Genomic DNA, 21,501 nt, shown 5'->3' on the forward strand with positions numbered 1-21,501 from the left:
TATAGGAAGGGAAGAGCAAAATGGAATCGTGATCTGATTTGCCCGAAGGGAGGGCGGGGGAGGGCCTTGTTGGCATCCCGGAAGAGAGAATAGCAGTGGTCGAGTGTTTTCCCAGCGCGAGTACTACAGTCAATGTTTTATAGAACTTCAGTAGCGTTTTTCTCAAATTTGCTTTGTTAAAATCCCCAGCTACAATTAATGCTGCCGCCACACCCACCCAAATAAATGTTTATATTCAAATGTAGGAACTGGGTTCTACAGTTTGAATCCCTGCTGTCTCTGGATCCACACCCACCTCGCCCGGCCATCTACAGTTGAAGTCGGAAGTTTACATACACTAAGTTGACTGACCCAAAGTGATGAAAGAAGTAAAAGCTGCAATAAATCAAATAAATCTACTATTATTCTGACATTTCACATTCTCAAAGTAAAGTGGTGATCCTAACTGACTGTCACGCCCTGACCTTAGAGAGCCTTGTTTATTCTCTATTTGTTTAGGTCAGGGTGTGACTTCGGTGAGCAAATCTATGTTTCTATTTCTTTGTTGGCCTAGTATGGTTCCCAATCAGAGGCAGCTGTTTATCGTTGTCTCTGATTGGGGATCATACTTAGGCAGCCCTTTTCCCCACCTTAGATTGTGGGATCTTGTTTGTGCATAGTTGCTGTCTAGCCCTGCAGAACGTTACGTTCGGTTTTGTATTTTGTTGTTTTGTCGGAGCTCAGTATTGAAAAATCATGAACACTTTCCACGCTGCGCTTTGGTCTCATTCATCAAACGACGGACGTAACACTGACAGGGAATTTTTCCCTAAAACCGATTTTTTTACGTGGTTTAAATGTCAGGAATTGTGAAAAACTGAGGTTAAATGTATTTGGCTAAGGTGTATGTACACTTCTGACTTCAACTGTATTGTTTCCAGTTTGCACAAGTCCAGTGTAGTTCCTTGACTGCTGTAGTGGTATCGGCTTGAGTAGGAATATACACGGCTGTGACTATAACCGAAGATAATTCTCTTGGGAGATAATACGCTCGACATTTGATTGTGAGGTATTCTAGGTCATGTGAACAAAAGGACTTGAGTTTATGTATGTTATTACAATCACACCATGAGTAGTTAATCATGAAACATACACCCCCGCCTTTCTTCTTTCTGGAGAGTTCTTTATTCCTGTCTACGTGATGTACTGAGAACCCAGCTGGCTATATGGACAGGGACAGTATATCCAGAGAGAGCCATGATTCCGTGAAACAGAGTATGTTACAGTCCCTGATTTCTCTCTGGAAGGAGATCCTCGCCCTGAGCTCATCAACTTTATTGTCCAGACACTGAACATTAGGGAGTAATATACTCAGAAGCGGTGGATGGTGTGTACGCCTCCTGAGTCAGATTAGAAGTCCAGTCTGAATACCTCTTCTCTGCCGGCGGCGTCTTGGAGCAGCCTCTTGAATCAGTTCAGTTGCCCTGGGGGGTACGAACAAATCATCCAATTCGGAATGTTGTATTCCTGCTCGTAATGCTGGTGAGTTTTCGTCGCTCTGAAATCCAAAAGTTATTTCCCGCTGTACGTAATAACACAAAAAACATGGGCTAATAATGTAAGAAATATCAAAGAAAAAAACAAAACACTGCAAAATTGCCTGTCAGCGCCATCTACCTCTACTGAGCCGAGCAGAGCTGGACTGGCCTGGTTACACATCCACCACAGTGTCTGGAACTGTGCTGGAAAAGACAATGTGAATGGAAAATATCCGAGACAGCACAGTACGGTTCAGTTCAGGTCAGCAGGATAGTGTTATCAGGTTCATAGTGTTATCAGGTTCATAGTGTTATCAGGTTCATAGTGTTAATATCAGGTTCATAGTGTTATCAGGTTCATAGTGTTATCAGGTTCATAGTGTTATCAGGTTCATAGTGTTATCAGGTTCATAGTGTTATCAGGTTCATAGTGTTAACAGGTTCATAGTGTTAATATCAGGTTCATAGTGTTAATATCAGGTTCATAGTGTTAACAGGTTCATAGTGTTAACAGGTTCATAGTGTTATCAGGTTCATAGTGTTAACAGGTTCATAGTGTTAACAGGTTCATAGTGTTAATATCAGGTTCATAGTGTTAATATCAGGTTCATAGTGTTAATATCAGGTTCATAGTGTTAATATCAGGTTCATAGTGTTATCAGGTTCATAGTGTTAATATCAGGTTCATAGTGTTATCAGGTTCATAGTGTTAACAGGTTCATAGTGTTAATATCAGGTTCATAGTGTTAACAGGTTCATAGTGTTAATATCAGGTTCATAGTGTTATCAGGTTCATAGTGTTAATATCAGGTTCATAGTGTTAACAGGTTCATAGTGTTAACAGGTTCATAGTGTTAACAGGTTCATAGTGTTATCAGGTTCATAGTGTTATCAGGTTCATAGTGTTAACAGGTTCATAGTGTTAACAGGTTCATAGTGTTAATATCAGGTTCATAGTGTTAATATCAGGTTCATAGTGTTAATATCAGGTTCATAGTGTTAATATCAGGTTCATAGTGTTAATATCAGGTTCATAGTGTTATCAGGTTCATAGTGTTAATATCAGGTTCATAGTGTTAATATCAGGTTCATAGTGTTAATATCAGGTTCATAGTGTTATCAGGTTCATAGTGTTAATATCAGGTTCATAGTGTTAATATCAGGTTCATAGTGTTAATATCAGGTTCATAGTGTTATCAGGTTCATAGTGTTAATATCAGGTTCATAGTGTTAATATCAGGTTCATAGTGTTAATATCAGGTTCATAGTGTTATCAGGTTCATAGTGTTAATATCAGGTTCATAGTGTTAACAGGTTCATAGTGTTAATATCAGGTTCATAGTGTTAACAGGTTCATAGTGTTAATATCAGGTTCATAGTGTTAATATCAGGTTCATAGTGTTAATATCAGGTTCATAGTGTTAATATCAGGTGCATAGTGTTATCAGGTTCATAGTGTTAACAGGTTCATAGTGTTAACAGGTTCATAGTGTTAACAGGTTCATAGTGTTAACAGGTTCATAGTGTTATCAGGTTCATAGTGTTAATATCAGGTTCATAGTGTTAACAGGTTCATAGTGTTAATATCAGGTTCTTAGTGTTAATATCAGGTTCATAGTGTTATCAGGTCCATAGTGTTAATATCAGGTTCATAGTGTTATCAGGTTCATAGTGTTAACAGGTTCATAGTGTTAACAGGTTCATAGTGTTATCAGGTTCATAGTGTTAATATCAGGTTCATAGTGTTAATATCAGGTTCATAGTGTTAATATCAGGTTCATAGTGTTATCAGGTTCATAGTGTTAATATCAGGTTCATAGTGTTAATATCAGGTTCATAGTGTTAACAGGTTCATAGTGTTATCAGGTTCATAGTGTTAATAGCAGGTTCATAGTGTTAACAGGTGCATAGTGTTAACAGGTTCATAGTGTTAATATCAGGTCCATAGTGTTAATATCAGGTTCATAGTGTTATCAGGTCCATAGTGTTATCAGGTCCATAGTGTTAATATCAGGTTCATAGTGTTAACAGGTTCATAGTGTTAACAGGTTCATAGTGTCATCAGGTTCATAGTGTTAATATCAGGTTCATAGTGTTAATATCAGGTTCATAGTGTTAACAGGTTCATAGTGTTATCAGGTTCATAGTGTTAATATCAGGTTCATAGTGTTAACAGGTTCATAGTGTTAACAGGTTCATATTGTTAATATCAGGTTCATAGTGTTAATATCAGGTCCATAGTGTTAACAGGTTCATAGTGTTAATATCAGGTTCATAGTGTTAATATCAGGTTCATAGTGTCATCAGGTCCATAGTGTTAACAGGTTCATAGTGTTAACAGGTTCATAGTGTCATCAGGTTCATAGTGTTAATATCAGGTTCATAGTGTTAATATCAGGTTCATAGTGTTAATATCAGGTTCATAGTGTTATCAGGTTCATAGTGTTAATATCATGTTCATAGTGTTAATATCAGGTTATAGTGTTAATATCAGGTCCATAGTGTTAATATCAGGTTCATAGTGTTATCAGGTTCATAGTGTTAATATCAGGTCCATAGTGTTATCAGGTTAATGTCTATAGAGGTTCCCTAACATCCAGAAGGACTCTGATATCTACAGTTCTACGTCCATGAAGATAGCGGCCTAATGACTGCTTCTAAGATCCCAACCGTCAGAGGAAAACGTTCTGGAATATTCTCTCCGTCCATGTGGTCATTAATGAGTTCCGTGTGATCGTCTATGTTGCAATAGAAATCACATGTGTGAGTGAAGCGTGTGTGAATCAAAGGCAGCGCTGTGCAGTGCCGGGCCAAAGGACACAACACATTGAGAGAGAGAGAGCAGAGTTCCTCTCCCACCCAGATGCAGAGGCCTCTTTGGCCCCCTGCTCCATGGCTTCCCTCCACCACAGTACAGTACCCCTTGGATAGAAAAAATGACAAGGCACGGAAAGAATGCAAACAGAAGCTCCTCATAAGACAATCTAGAGACACTTTGCTGACTGCTACAAAAATGGGAACGTAATCAACTTCATCTTCCACACAGACCATCCCTGGGCATGGCACAGCTATAAGAACACACTACCCCTGTATTGGCGGAGGGAAAATCAGAATAGTGTAAAAGTGTAACGGCTGTTGGAAGGAGAGGACCAAGGTGCAGCGTGGTACGTGTCCATATTTATTTAATGAACACTGAAATAACAAAGATAACGACCGAAACAGTTCTGGCTGGTGCAGACACACAACAGAAAACAACTACCCACAAAACACCGGTGGGATGAGGCTACCTAAATATGGTTCTCAATCAGAGACAACGATAGACAGCTGCCTCAGATTGAGAACCACACTCGGCCAAACACATAGAAATATAAAACATAGAACAAAAACATAGAATGCTCACCCCAACTCACGCCCTGACCAAACCAAAATAGAGACATAACAAAGGAACTAAGGTCAGAACGTGACAAAAACGAGGACCCTGAGACTGAGACACCTTCTGTCAACCTGTACAACAATGGAACAGTGTTGCAGGGCAGCCTCATGCATTTCCAAAAGGACTTCCACAGAAACAAAGAGAGAGCAGAGGACCACACAGCTAACAGAGGACCACACAGCCCAGCTAACAGAGGAACACACGGCTAACAGAGGACCAAAGAGAGAGCACGGCAGGAGAGGCTTTCTCTTTTCTCTGAAGGAGTAGACAGAGGACCACACAGCCCAGCTAACAGAGGACCACACGGCCCAGCTAACAGAGGAACACACGGCTAACAGAGGACCACACAGCCCAGCTAACAGAGGAACACACGGCTAACAGAGGAACACACGGCTAACAGAGGACCACACAGCCCAGCTAACAGAGGAACACACGGCTAACAGAGGAACACACGGCTAACAGAGGACCACACAGCCCAGCTAACAGAGGAACACACGGCTAACAGAGGAACACACGGCTAACAGAGGACCACACAGCCCAGCTAACAGAGGAACACACGGCTAACAGAGGAACACACGGCTAACAGAGGACCACACAGCCCAGCTAACAGAGGAACACACGGCTAACAGAGGAACACACGGCTAACAGAGGAACACACGGCTAACAGAGGACCACACAGCCCAGCTAACAGAGGAACACACGGCTAACAGAGGAACACACGGCTAACAGAGGACCACACAGCCCAGCTAACAGAGGAACACACGGCTAACAGAGGAACACACGGCTAACAGAGGAACACACAGCCCAGCTAACAGAGGAACACACGGCTAACAGAGGAACACACGGCTAACAGAGGAACACACGGCTAACAGAGGACCACACAGCCCAGCTAACAGAGGAACACACGGCTAACAGAGGAACACACGGCTAACAGAGGACCACACAGCCCAGCTAACAGAGGAACACACGGCTAACAGAGGACCAAAGAGAGAGCAGGGCAGGAGAGGCTTTCTCTTTTCTCTGAAGGAGTAGACAGAGGACCACACAGCCCAGCTAACAGAGGACCACACGGCCCAGCTAACAGAGGAACACACGGCTAACAGAGGACCACACAGCCCAGCTAACAGAGGAACACACGGCTAACAGAGGAACACACGGCTAACAGAGGACCACACAGCCCAGCTAACAGAGGAACACACGGCTAACAGAGGAACACACGGCTAACAGAGGACCACACAGCCCAGCTAACAGAGGAACACACGGCTAACAGAGGAACACACGGCTAACAGAGGACCACACAGCCCAGCTAACAGAGGAACACACGGCTAACAGAGGAACACACGGCTAACAGAGGAACACACAGCCCAGCTAACAGAGGAACACACGGCTAACAGAGGAACACACGGCTAACAGAGGAACACACGGCTAACAGAGGACCACACAGCCCAGCTAACAGAGGAACACACGGCTAACAGAGGAACACACGGCTAACAGAGGACCACACAGCCCAGCTAACAGAGGAACACACGGCTAACAGAGGAACACACGGCTAACAGAGGAACACACAGCCCAGCTAACAGAGGAACACACGGCTAACAGAGGAACACACGGCTAACAGAGGACCACACAGCCCAGCTAACAGAGGAACACACGGCTAACAGAGGAACACACGGCTAACAGAGGACCACACAGCCCAGCTAACAGAGGAACACACGGCTAACAGAGGACCAAAGAGAGAGCACGGCAGGAGAGGCTTTCTCTTTTCTCTGAAGGAGTAGACAGAGGACCACACAGCCCAGCTAACAGAGGACCACACGGCCCAGCTAACAGAGGAACACACAGCCCAGCTAACAGAGGACAACACAGCCCAGCTAACAGAGGACCACACAGCCCAGCTAACAGAGGAACACACAGCCCAGCTAACAGAGGAACACACAGCCCAGCTAACAGAGGACCACACAGCCCAGCTAACAGAGGAACACACAGCCCAGCTACCAGCCCTGAATGAGGAGGGTATGCTTTCCCAGATCTGTGTCTCGGAGATCTACAGACAATTCCTTCGACCTCATGGCTTGGTTTTTACTCTGACATGCACTGTCAACTGTGGGACATTATATAGACAGGTTTGTGCCTTTCCAAATCATGTCCAAACAATTGAATTTACCACAGGTGGACTCCAATCAAGTTGTAGAAACATCTCAAGGATGATCAATGGAAACAGGATGCATTTGAGCTCAATTTCAAGTCTCATAGCAGAGGGTCTGAATACTTATGTAAATAAGGTATTTATGTTTAAAAAGAAAAAGACCAATTCTAACATTTCAAAAACACTGTTTTCGCTTTGTCATTATGGGGTATTGTGTGTAGATTGATGAGGAAAATGTTTTATTTAATCCATTTTTAGAATAAGGCTGTAAAGTAACAAATTATGGAAAAAGTCAAGGGGTCTGAATACTTTCCGAATGCACTGCATATAAACGAATTGGCTAGGACACTAGAACAGTCTGCAGCACCCGGCCTCATCCTACTAGAATGAATCTGAAGTCAAATGTCTACTGTTTGCTGATGATCTGGTGCTTCTGTCCCCAACCAAGGAGGGCCTACAGCAGCACCTAGATCTTCTGCAGCACCTAGATCTTCTGTAGCACCTAGATCTTCTGTAGCACCTAGATCTTCTACACAGATTCTGCCAGATCTGGGCCCTGGCCGTAAATCTTAGTATGACAAAAACATGGTGTTCCAAAAAAGGTCCAGTTGCCAGGACCGCGAATACAAATTCCATCTAGACACCGTTTCCCTAGAGCACAAAAAACTATACATACCTCGGCCTAAACATCAGCGCCACAGGTAACTTCCACAAAGCTGTGAACGAACTGAGAAACAAGGCAAGAAAGGCCTTCTACGCCATCAAAAGGAACATAACATTTCAAATACCAATTAGGATCTGTCTAAAAAGACTTGAAGCAGTTACAGAACCCATTGCCCTTTCTGGTTGTGAGGTCTGGGGTCCGCTCACCAACCATTTGAAAGGAAACACTTTGAAGTTTGTGGAATTAACGTAGCAGAATATAACACATTAGATCTGGTAAAAGATAATACAAAACAGCAGTGTGTGTGCAAAGTTTCAGATCCAGTGAAGAATTATATTACTGCACAATATTTTGTATCAAGTCTGCCTCGAGTTTGTTCACATGTGCCGAATTGATCAATTGATACATGTTCAAGTACATCACTATAGAGAACATACAAACATCCTATGGTAATACAACATGTAAGTTTACACACTCCCAGGAATGCCATACATGATGGATCATTAGCTGATACACTAACTTTCACACATCTAGATGGCCGGGCAGGGTGGCAGGGTGGCGGGGTGGGTGGGAGCCAGACACAGCAAGGGTTCAAACTGTAGACCCCAGTCACACAGATTCACAAAGAATTCAAAAACAAACCCACTTTTAATAAACTCCCATATCTACTGGGTGAAATACCACAGTGTGCCATCACAGCAGCAAGACTTGTGACCTGTTGCCACAAGAAAAGGCCACCAGTGAAGAACTTTATCTATGTGCACAGCGTTACAACACTGTATATAGACATAATAGGACACTTGAAATGTCTTTATTCTTTTGGAACTTCTGTGAGTTGAAAGAGAGAGAGAGAACGAAAGAGAGAGAACGAGAGAGAGAGAGAACGAAAGAGAGAGAGAACGAAAGAGAGAGAGAGAACGAAAGAGAGAGAGAACAAAAGAGAGAGAGAACGAAAGATAGAGAGAACAAAAGAGAGAGAGAACGAAAGAGAGAGAGAGAGAGAGAACGAAAGAGAGAGAGAACGAAAGAGAGAGAGAGAGAGAGAGAACGAAAGAGAGAGAGAGAGAGAACGAAAGAGAGAGAGATGTTTTAAGGGAGGACAGAGTGAGACCTAAATCCAGCCCTGTTACAGGCGTCCATCACTATTGTCAGCAGGATCAGTAGTACTGGGTGTGTTTCAGTAGGGGAGGTGTCGTAGTGTATATCCTACTGCCCCATTCAACCAGGTCATAGTTATAGTAGTGGGAATGTATTGGTGTGTATCCTAACTGACGGGTCAGGGCTGGGATCACCTGTGTGATGTCGATCAGGTGTACGTCTGGCTGTCAGACGTCATTATGTGTTTTTCTGTTTCACAGTGGATTATAAAGTTATATTCTATGCTCTTCTTGTGTTCAGTGTGTTGTACAATAAAACTCTTTTGCTCTATTCCGTTCTCAGAAGACTGACTCATCAGATGAAGGGTCGCTCCACATCGACACAGAAGTCAAGCCAGAGGTCAAGCGGGAGGTGAAAGGTCGTAACTTGAAGGTAAAGAAGAAGGCGGGAAGCACGGCAGGCATCCTGGACCTGCTACAGGCCAGCAAAGCAGTGGGCGGCATCGACTACAGCGTCAACAGGTACACCATTTTGTTTTTACCTTCATTTAACAAGCCAGAACAAATTCTTATTTACGGCATACCAAAAGGAAAAAGGCCTCCTGCGAGGACGGGGGCTGGGATCGAAAATAGAAAATAAAATAAAAAATATAGATATAAAATATAGGACAAAACACACATTACGACAAGAGAGACATGTTTTCATGTTATCCAGAGCGTTGGTGATGTGCTGCTGGCAACAATTTACTTACACTTTTTTGCCAATGTTTACTGACACCGGCCATATTCAACGGGTGTTGAGCTTTCGTAAATTCGTCAGTTATTCTACGCCCTGGCACACTCAGACGAGAGTGCTCTGAAATCGGAGTAGATAGCCAGAGCGAATTTACCAGCTACGTCTATCAACAGGTGTCGCAGTGACATCATGAACATTATATTGAAATGGTTACTTGCATAGTGGAGTCTTTTGTTAAGACATGTAACTAGCTAAACAATGAACCATAATCCTGACTCATGATGTTACTACCCTGCATGAATCTGCAGGTAACTAACCAACCAGGTTCAATGTTAGCTAGCTAATATTAGGATATAACTAGCAATGCAAATGGCTCTGAGATACGAATAATATTACTACACAGATCATACACATAATGTTAAGTAGCGAGCCAGCCAGTTAACTTTGGCTAGCTAACAGTATGCTTTAACTTGAATTGAAAAATGACTTTCTGACAAAATTAGAAATGTGTAATATCTGAAGCTAGCTAGACTCTCTTACCCCCTTATACATGGATGGACTCTTCTCACTCTCTGTCACAGATGCCATGGTTGCCCTTAGTTTGAAGATGTAATCCGGAGACAGGTGTTTATACAACAGCCTTCTGTTTGTTCTCTTCTCGACTCTGTCTGCATATTTGCCTGAATTTTCTCCATCTCCTTAGCTATCATCCTCTAATTCCACTGATTTACAAACTGGGTCCTCCAGAAAGTGGAGAGCAACACGTATGCAGTTCTACTACTTGATATCTTTCAAAAACTCCACATTAGAAAGGATTACCTACCTACATACTGACCAACTCAAATAGACAGAAGCGTGCTGCATGGCAGACCAGTACAGCAACTGCTCGGAATCCAACCGTAAGGCGCTATACAGAGGGTAGTGCGTACAGCCCAGTACATCACTGGGGCCAAGCTTCCTAACATCCAGGACCTATATACTAGGCGGTGTCAGAGGAAGGCCCAAAAAATTGTCAAAGACTCCAATCACCCGTCATAGACTTCTCTCTGCTACCGCAAGGGAAGTGGTACCAGAGTCTAGGTCCAAAAGGCTCCTTAACAGCCTCTATCCCGAGCCATAAGACTGCTAAACAATTAATAAAAATGCTCACCCAGACTATTTGTATTGACCCTTCAAGGAAAAACTGCTCACGCTCCTTCAAGTTGGATGAGTTCCTCTGGTGTACAGCAATCTTTATGTCATACCACAGATTCTCAATTGGATTGAGGTCTGTGCTTTGACTAGGCCATTCCAAGACATTTAAATGTTTCCCCTTAAACCACTCGAGTGTTGCTTTAGCAGTATGCTTAGGGTCATTGTCCTGCTGGAAGGTGAACCTCTGTCCCAGTCTCAAATCTCTGGAAGACTGAAACAGGTTTCCCTCAAGAATTTCCATGTATTTAGCGCCATCCATCATTCCTTCTATTCTGACCAGTTTCCCAGTCCCTGACGATGAACAATTTGGATGGTGTTCTTAGGTTGATGAGAGGTGTTGGGTTTGTGCCAGACATAGCGTTTTTCTTCTTGGCCAAAAAGCTAAATTTTTGTCTTATCTGACCAGAGTACCTTCTTCCATATGTTTGGGGAGTCTCCCACATGCCTTTTGACGAACACCAAATGTGTTTGCTTATTTTTTTTCTTTAATCAATGGCTTTTTTCTGGCCACTCTTCTGTAAAGCCCAGCTCTGCGGAGTGTACGGCTTAAAGTGGTCCTATGGACAGACACTCCAATCTCCGCTGTGGAGCTTTGTAGCTCCTTCAGGGTTATCTTTGGTCTCTTTGTTGCGTCTCTGATTAATTCCCTCCTTGCCTGGTCCGTGAGTTTTGGTGGCAGATTTGTTGTGGTGCCGTTTTCTTTCCATTTTTTAATAATGGATTTTATTTCCAAACGCCTGAAAGTTCCACGTTCATCTGTAGAAACAATAGTACGCACGTATAAACACCATGGGACCACGCAGCCGTCATACCGCTCAGGAAGGAGACGCATTCTGTCTCCTAGAGAGGAACGTACTGTGGTGCGAAAAGTGCAAATCAATCCCAGAACAACAGCAAATGACCTTGTGCAGATGTTGCAGGAACGAGGTACAAAGTGTCTATATTCACAGTAAAATGAGTCCTATATCGACATAACCTGAAAGGCCGCTCAGCAAGGAAGTGGCCACTGCTCCAAAACCGCCATAAAAAAAGCCAGACTACGGTTTGCAACTGCACATGGGGACAAAGATCGTACTTTTTGGAGAAATGTTCTCTGTTCTGGTGAAACAAAAATATAACTGTTTGGCCATAATGACCATCGTTATGTTTGGAAGAAAAAGGGGGATGCTTGCAATCCGAAGAACACCATCCCAACCGTGAAGCACGGGGGTGGCAGCATCATGTTGTGGGGGTGCTTTGCTGCAGGAGGGACTGGTGCACTTCACAAAATAGATGGCATCATGAGGCAGGAAAGTTATGTGGATATATTGAAGCAACATCTCAAGACATCAGTCAGAAAGTTAAAGCTTGGTCGCAAATGGGTCTTCCAAATGGACAATGACCCCAAGCATACTTCCAAAGTTGTGGCAAAATGGCTTAAGGACAACAAAGTCAAGGTATTGGAGTGGCAATCACAAAGCCCTGACCTCAATCCTATAGAAAATTTGTGAGCAGAACTGAAAAAAGCGTGTGCGAGCAATGAGGTCTACAAACCTGACTCAGTTACACCAGCTCTGTCAGGAGGAATGGGCCAAAATTCACCCTTATTGTGGGAAGCTTGTGGAAGGCTACCCGAAACGTTTTACCCAAGTTAAACAATTTAAAGGCAATGCTACCAAATACTAATTGGAGTGTATGTACACTTCTGACCCACTGGGAATGTGATGAAATAAATAAATCATTCTCTCTACTATTATTCTGATATTTCACATTCTTAAAATAAAGTGGTGATCCTAACTGACCTAAGACAGGGAATTTTTACTAGGATTAAATGTCAGGAATTGTGAAAAACTGAGTTTACATGTATTTGGCTAAGGTGTATGTAAACTTCCAACTTCAAATGTATGTGTATTTAATATGGTCATACATTCGTCAGGAGGTCAGGAGGTCAGGAAGTGCAGCTCAGTTTCCACCTCATTTTGTGGGCAGTGTGCACATAGCCTGTCTTCTCTTGAGAGTCAGAGCTTCCTACGGTGGCCTTTCTCAGTAGCAAGGCTATGCTCACTGAGTCTGTATATAGTCAAAGATTTCCTTAAGTTTGGGTCAGTCACAGTGGTCAGGTATTCTGCCACTGTGTACTCTGTTTAGGGCCAAATAGCATTTTAGTTTCTCTGTTTTTTGGTTAATTCTTTCCAATGTGTCAAGTAATTATCTTTTTGTTTTCTCATGATTCAGTTGGGTCTAATTGTGTTGCTGTCCTGGGGCTCTGTGGGGTCTGTTTGTGTTTGTGAACAGAGCCCCAGGACCAGCTTGCTTAGGGGACTCTTCTCCAGGTTCATCTCTCTGTAGGTGATGGCTTTGTTATGGAAGGTTGCTCTGCATGCAATATTTGGTGTTTTACATTGTACACAGATTATATTTTTGCAGAATTCTACATGCAGAGTCTCAATTTGAATTTTGTGAGTTCTTGGTTGATGAGCGGACCCCAGACCTCAGAACCATAAAGGGCAATGGGTTCTATATCTTATTCTCTCTCTCTCTCTCTCTCTCTCTCTCTCTCTCTCTCTCTCTCTCTCTCTCTCTCTCTCTCGATCAGTCTCTCTCGATCAGTCTCTCTCTCCGGCGGGTACATCTTCCAGCAGTGTAATGTGTTATTGTGTTGTGTTATTTCTTATTGACGTACTTACAGTCAGCCACCTGCATCTCCCAGCACACAGGAGGCCATTCAGGGGATGTTGTCTATGGCCAACCTGTCCTCCGGGGCTACCGCTGGGGCCGCAGCCATCTCCTCCGACACCCCTGGGGCCTGGGGCTGCGACCGGCCCGGCAGAAACCACTCCAACACCACCACCGCTGGACGGAAGGGAGGAGCAGCAAGCGGAGCGGGAGGAGGAGTAAGTAAGCGGCCGGCCAAACGACTCCCCAAGAAGACGAAGAAGAGCAGCAGCATCGACAGTGCCGAGTTCGATGATGATCAGGATCACATCGATGCCTGCTTCAAGGACTCCGATTATGGTAACTAGAGATATCTAGTAGAGTTTCCACTAGAGTCATCTACTACAGATATAATACAGTTTCCAGTAGACATATGATACATGTTCTACTATAGATATACAGTAGAGTTTCCACTAGAGATATGATCTGTTTTACTAAAGCTATTGAGAAGTTTCCACTAGAGATATAGTAGTGTTTCCACTAGAGATATAGTAGAGTTTCCACAAGAGATATAGTAGAGTTTCCTCTAGAGATATAGTAGTGTTTCCACTAGAGATATAGTAGAGTTTCCATTAGAGAGATAGTAGAGTTTCCACTAGAGATATAGTAGAGTTTCCACAAGAGATATAGTACAGTTTCCACTAGAGATATAGTAGAGTTTCTTCTAGAGATATAGTAGAGTTTCCACTAGAGATATAGTAGAGTTTCCACTAGAGATGTAGTAGTGTTTCCACTAGAGATATAGTAGTTTCCACTAGAGATATAGTAGAGTTTCCACTAGAGATATAGTAGAGTTTCCACTAGAGATATAGTAGTGTTTCCACTAGAGATGTAGGAGAGTTTCCACTAGAGTTATAGTAGAGTTTCCACTAGAGATATAGTAGAGTTTCCACTAGAGTCATCTACTACAGATATGGTACAGTTTCCAGTAGAGTCATCTACTACAGATATAGTACAGTTTCCACTAGAGTCATCTACTACAGATATAGTACAGTTTCCAGTAGACATATGATACTATGTTCTACTATAGATATACAGCAGAGTTTCCACTAGAGATATGATCTATGTTTTACTAAAGCTATTGAGAAGTTTCCACTAGAGATATAGTAGTGTTTCCACTAGAGATATAGTAGAGTTTCCACAAGAGAGATAGTAGAGTTTCCACTAGAGATATAGTACAGTTTCCACTAGAGATATAGTAGAGTTTCCTCTAGAGATATACTAGAGTTTCCACTAGAGATGTAGTAGTGTTTCCACTAGAGATATAGTAGAGTTTCCACTAGAGATATAGTAGAGTTTCCACTAGAGATATAGTAGAGTTTCCACTAGAGATATAGTAGTGTTTCCACTAGAGATGTAGTAGAGTTTCCACTAGAGTTATAGTAGAGTTTCTTCTAGAGATATAGTAGTGTTTCCACTAGAGATATAGTAGTGTTTCCACTAGAGATATAGTAGAGTTTCTATTAGAGATATGATACATGTTCCATTAGAGATATGATCCATGTTCCACTAGAGATATGATACATGTTCTATTAGAGATATGATACATGTTCCACTAGAGATATGATACATGTTCCATTAGAGATATGATACATGTTCCATTAGAGATATGATACATGTTCCACTAAAGATAGGATACATGTTCCACTAGAGATATGATACATGTTCCACTAAAGATAGGATACATGTTCCACTAGAGATATGATACATGTTCTATTAGAGATATGATACATGTTCCACTAGAGATATGAAACATGTTCCACTAGAGATATGATACATGTTCCATTAGAGATATGATACATGTTCCATTAGAGATATGATACATGTTCCACTAGAGATATGATACATGTTCCACTAGAGATATGATACATGTTCCACTAGAGATATGATACATGTTCCATTAGAGATAAGATACATGTTCCATTAGAGATATGATACATGTTCCACTAGAGATATGATACATGTTCCATTAGAGATATGATACATGTTCCACTAGAGATATGATACATGTTCCACTAGAGATATGATACATGTTCCACTAGAGATATGATACATGTTCCATTAGAGATATGATACATGTTCCACTAGAGATATGATACATGTTCCACTAGAGATATGATACATGTTCCATTAGAGATATGATACATGTTCCATTAGAGATATGATACATGTTCCACTAGAGATATGATACATGTTCCACTAGAGATATTATACATGTTCCACTAGAGATATGATACATGTTCCACTAGAGATATGATACATGTTCCACTAGAGATATGATACATGTTCCACTAGAGATATGATACATGTTCCACTAGAGATATGATACATGTTCCACTAGAGATATGATACATGTTCCACTAGAGATATGATACATGTTCCACTAGAGATATGATACATGTTCCACTAGAGATATGATACATGTTCCACTAGAGATATGATACATGTTCCACTAGAGATATGATACATGTTCCACTAGAGATATGATACATGTTCCACTAGAGATATGATACATGTTCCATTAGAGATATGATACATGTTCCATTAGAGATATGATACATGTTCCATTAGAGATATGATACATGTTCCACTAGAGATATGATACATGTTCCATTAGAGATATGATACATGTTCCATTAGAGATATGATACATGTTCCACTAGAGATATGATACATGTTCCACTAGAGATATGATACATGTTCCATTAGAGATATGATACATGTTCCATTAGAGATATGATACATGTTCCACTAGAGATATGATACATGTTCCACTAGAGATATGATACATGTTCCACTAGAGATATGATACATGTTCCACTAGAGATATGATACATGTTCCACTAGAGATATGATACATAGAGATATGATACATGTTCCACTAGAGATATGATACATGTTCCACTAGAGATATGATACATGTTCCACTAGAGATATGATACATGTTCCACTAGAGATATGATACATGTTCCACTAGAGATATGATACATGTTCCACTAAAGATATGATACATGTTCCACTAGAGATATGATACATGTTCCACTAGAGATATGATACATGTTCCACTAGAGATATGATACATGTTCCACTAGAGATATGATACATGTTCCACTAGAGATATGATACATGTTCCACTAGAGATATGATACATGTTCCACTAAAGATATGATACATGTTCCACTAGAGATATGATACATGTTCCACTAGAGATATGATACATGTTCCACTAGAGATATGATACATGTTCCATTAGAGATATGATACATGTTCCATTAGAGATATGATACATGTTCCACTAGAGATATGATACATGTTCCATTAGAGATATGATACATGTTCCATTAGAGATATGATACATGTTCCATTAGAGATATGATACATGTTCCATTAGAGATATGATACATGTTCCACTAGAGATATGATACATGTTCCATTAGAGATATGATACATGTTCCATTAGAGATATGAGACATGTTCCACTAGAGATATGATACATGTTCCACTAGAGATATGATACATGTTCCACTAGAGATATGATACATGTTCCACTAGAGATATGATACATGTTCCACTAGAGATATGATACATGTTCCACTAGAGATATGATACATGTTCCACTAGAGATATGATACATGTTCCATTAGAGATATGATACATGTTCCATTAGAGATATGATACATGTTCCACTAGAGATATGATACATGTTCCATTAGAGATATGATACATGTTCCATTAGAGATATGATACATGTTCCATTAGAGATATGATACATGTTCCATTAGAGATATGATACATGTTCCACTAGAGATATGATACATGTTCCATTAGAGATATGATACATGTTCCATTAGAGATATGATACATGTTCCACTAGATATATGATACATGTTCCACTAGAGATATGATACATGTTCCACTAGAGATATGATACATGTTCCACTAGAGATATGATACATGTTCCACTAGAGATATGATACATGTTCCACTAGAGATATGATACATGTTCCACTAGAGATATGATACATGTTCCACTAGAGATATGATACATGTTCCATTAGAGATATGATACATGTTTCATTAGAGATATGATACATGTTCCATTAGAGATATGATACATGTTCCACTAGAGATATGATACATGTTCCATTAGAGATATGATACATGTTCCATTAGAGATATGATACATGTTCCACTAGAGATATGATACATGTTCCACTAGAGATATGATACATGTTCCACTAGAGATATGATACATGTTCCACTAGAGATATGATACATGTTCCACTAGAGATATGATACATGTTCCACTAGAGATATGATACATGTTCCACTAGAGATATGATACATGTTCCACTAGAGATATGATACATGTTCCATTAGAGATATGATACATGTTCCATTAGAGATATGATACATGTTCCACTAGAGATATGATACATGTTCCATTAGAGATATGATACATGTTCCATTAGAGATATGATACATGTTCCATTAGAGATATGATACATGTTCCATTAGAGATATGATACATGTTCCACTAGAGATATGATACATGTTCCATTAGAGATATGATACATGTTCCATTAGAGATATGATACATGTTCCACTAGAGATATGATACATGTTCCACTAGAGATATGATACATGTTCCACTAGAGATATGATACATGTTCCACTAGAGATATGATACATGTTCCACTAGAGATATGATACATGTTCCACTAGAGATATGATACATGTTCCACTAGAGATATGATACATGTTCCACTAGAGATATGATACATGTTCCACTAGAGATATGATACATGTTCCACTAGAGATATGATACATGTTCTACTACAGATACAACAGATGTTCCTCTGACTAACTGATGGTTGTCAGTTCTAGAGACAAGGTCCATGAGAGTAGGTCTTTAGCTTTGTTCTTAGTTGAGACAGTGGTTCTACAGCCTGTGTTTGCAGTGTCCTGTACCCTTCCCTCTACTCTGCTCTGCTAGGGGGAGAGAGGTATGGATGGAAGAAGACAATGGTTCTACAGCCTGTGTTTGCAGTGTCCTGTACCCTTCCCTCTACTCTGCTCTGCTAGGGGGAGAGAGGTATGGATGGAAGAAGACAATGGTTCTACAGCCTGTGTTTGCAGTGTCCTGTACCCTTCCCTCTACTCTGCTCTGCTAGGGGGAGAGAGGTATGGATGGAAGAAGACAATGGTTCTACAGCCTGTGTTTGCAGTGTCCTGTACCCGTCCCTCTACTCTGCTCTGCTAGGGGGAGAGAGGTATGGATGGAAGAAGACAGTGGTTCTACAGCCTGTGTTTGCAGTGTCCTGTACCCGTCCCTCTACTCTGCTCTGCTAGGGGGAGAGAGGTATGGATGGAAGAAGGGAGGATGCAGCTGCCTCACAGCTGGAGAGAGAGGGGGAGAGAAAGCATGTTAATGGAGGGGGAACCAAATACTGCAGCAATGCACATCATCATCATCAACACATGGAGCAATTAGATTGGCTGGCCTCCGAAATGTGTCATCGCTCAATAGAAATATGCCACTTTCAGGAATGTTACTTTTTAGAAGATTGAGGAGAGAGTGAATAAAAGAGGATGTGATTGAAGGAGCTGTGGAAGAAGACAGTGTTGAGCTGTGGAAGAAGACAGTGTTGAGCTGTGGAAGAAGACAGTGTTGAGCTGTGGAAGAAGACCGTGTTGAGCTGTGGAAGAAGACAGTGTTGAGCTGTGGATAATGAGGAGCTGTGGAAGAAGACAGTGTTGAGCTGTGGAAGAAGACAGTGTTGAGCTGTGGAAGAAGACAGTGTTGAGCTGTGGATCATGAGGAGCTGTGGAAGAAGACAGTGTTGAGCTGTGGAAGAAGACAGTGTTGAGCTGTGGAAGAAGACAGTGTTGAGCTGTGGAAGAAGACAGTGTTGAGCTGTGGAAGAAGACAGTGTTGACCTGTGGAAGAAGACAGTGTTGAGCTGTGGAAGAAGACAGTGTTGAGCTGTGGAAGAAGACAGTGTTGAGCTGTGGAAGAAGATCGTGTTGAGCTGTGGAAGAAGACAGTGTTGAGCTGTGGAAGAAGACAGTGTTGAGCTGTGGAAGAAGACAGTGTTGAGCTGTGGAAGAAGACAGTGTAGAGCTGTGGAAGAAGATCGTGTTGAGCTGTGGAAGAAGACAGTGTTGAGCTGTGGAAGAAGACAGTGTAGAGCTGTGGAAGAAGACAGTGTTGAGCTGTGGAAGAAGACAGTGTTGAGCTGTGGAAGAAGACAGTGTTGAGCTGTGGAAGAAGACAGTGTTGAGCTGTGGAAGAAGACAGTGTTGAGCTGTGGAAGAAGACAGTGTTGAGCTGTGGAAGAAGACAGTGTTGAGCTGTGGAAGAAGACAGTGTTGAGCTGTGGAAGAAGACAGTGTTGAGCTGTGGATCATGAGGAGCTGTGGAAGAAGATAGTGTTGAGCTGTGGAAGAAGACAGTGTTGAGCTGTGGAAGAAGACAGTGTTGAGCTGTGGAAGAAGACAGTGTTGAGCTGTGGAAGAAGACAGTGTTGAGCTGTGGAAGAAGACAGTGTTGAGCTGTGGATCACGAGGAGCTGTGGAAGAAGACAGTGTTGAGCTGTGGAAGAAGACAGTGTTGAGCTGTGGAAGAAGACCGTGTTGAGCTGTGGAAGAAGACCGTGTTGAGCTGTGGAAGAAGACCGTGTTGAGCTGTGGAAGAAGACAGTGTTGAGCTGTGGAAGAAGACCATGTTGAGCTGTGGAAGAAGACCGTGTTGAATTGTGGAAGAAGACAGTGTTGAGCTGTGGAAGAAGACAGTGTTGAGCTGTGGAAGAAGACAGTGTTGAGCTGTGGAAGAAGACAGTGTTGAGCTGTGGAAGAAGACAGTGTTGAGCTGTGGAAGAAGACAGTGTTGAGCTGTGGAAGAAGACAGTGTTGAGCTGTGGAAGAAGACTGTTGAGCTGTGGAAGAAGACAGTGTTGAGCTGTGGAAGTAGACAGTGTTGAGCTGTGGAAGAAGACAGTGTTGAGCTGTGGAAGAAGACTGTTGAGCTGTGGAAGAAGACAGTGTTGAGCTGTGGATCATATATGATCAGTGATGGAACTTCAGGATTTGTTTACTAGCCCGGGTCGAAATTCTGGGCCATGTGATATTTAAAAAGATAAAATGTATCTCGCCGGCGGTCTAGTTCGGCACGTTTTCTACTAGCCTGGTCTGAAAAGTACTAGTCTCGAGCTAGAAAGGCTAGCTTAGTATCCATCCCTGTATATGAGTGTTAACTAACCAGAGGGTGTGTGTTTGTTCCAGTTTACCCCTCTCTGGAGTCTGAAGAGGATAACCCTGTCTTCAAATCCAGATCCAAGAAGAGGAAAGGCTCAGATACTCCATACAGCCCCACAGGTACACTACACCTGTCACTAATACTGTATAGATGAAAGGTTTAGACACTCTACAGCCCCACAGGTACACTACACCTGTCACTAATACTGTATAGATGAAAGGTTTAGACACTCTACAGCCCCACAGGTACACTACACCTGTCACTAATACTGTATAGATGAAAGGTTTAGACACTCTACAGCCCCACAGGTACACTACACCTGTCACTAATACTGTATAGATGAAAGGTTCAGACACCCACAGGTACACTACACCTGTCACTAATACTGTATAGATGAAAGGTTCAGACACCCACAGGTACACTACACCTGTCACTAATACTGTATAGATGAAAGGTTCAGACACCCACAGGTACACTACACCTGTCACATCTATAGACTCTAGACCTGCCACAATATACAGTGCATTCAGAAAGTATTCAGACCCCTTGACTTTTTTCACATTTTGTTACGTTACAGCTTTATTCTAAAATCATTTAAATATTTTTTTTCATCAATAATCATCATAATGACAAAGCAAAAACAGTTTTTTAGACATTTTTGCAAATGTGTATATATAAAACATAGAAAACTGATATAACATTTACATAAGTATTCAGACCCTTTACTCAGTACTTTGTTGATGCACCTTTGGCAGCGATTAC

The 21,501-nt window shown here is 41.7% G+C and overlaps 1 protein-coding gene across 3 annotated transcripts in view; it reads left to right on the plus strand.

Annotated features, from left to right (window-relative positions):
* The window catches only part of LOC139552771 (lysine-specific demethylase phf2-like), a 144,413-nt gene that overhangs the window by 119,429 nt on the left and 3,483 nt on the right, over nt 1-21,501 (plus strand). For 2 of the 3 annotated variants that reach the window (XM_071364805.1, XM_071364821.1), the window contains exons 17-19: nt 9,201-9,379; nt 13,456-13,781; nt 20,766-20,858. In XM_071364805.1, the coding sequence (XP_071220906.1) occupies nt 9,201-9,379; nt 13,456-13,781; nt 20,766-20,858 (598 nt within the window). The remainder of the gene's footprint in view (nt 1-9,200; nt 9,380-13,455; nt 13,782-20,765; nt 20,859-21,501) is intronic. The other variant, XM_071364814.1, reaches the window with a different exon arrangement.

Source organism: Salvelinus alpinus, chromosome 2 (assembly GCF_045679555.1).
Source record: "Salvelinus alpinus chromosome 2, SLU_Salpinus.1, whole genome shotgun sequence".
NCBI classification, from domain to species: Eukaryota; Metazoa; Chordata; class Actinopteri; order Salmoniformes; family Salmonidae; genus Salvelinus; species Salvelinus alpinus.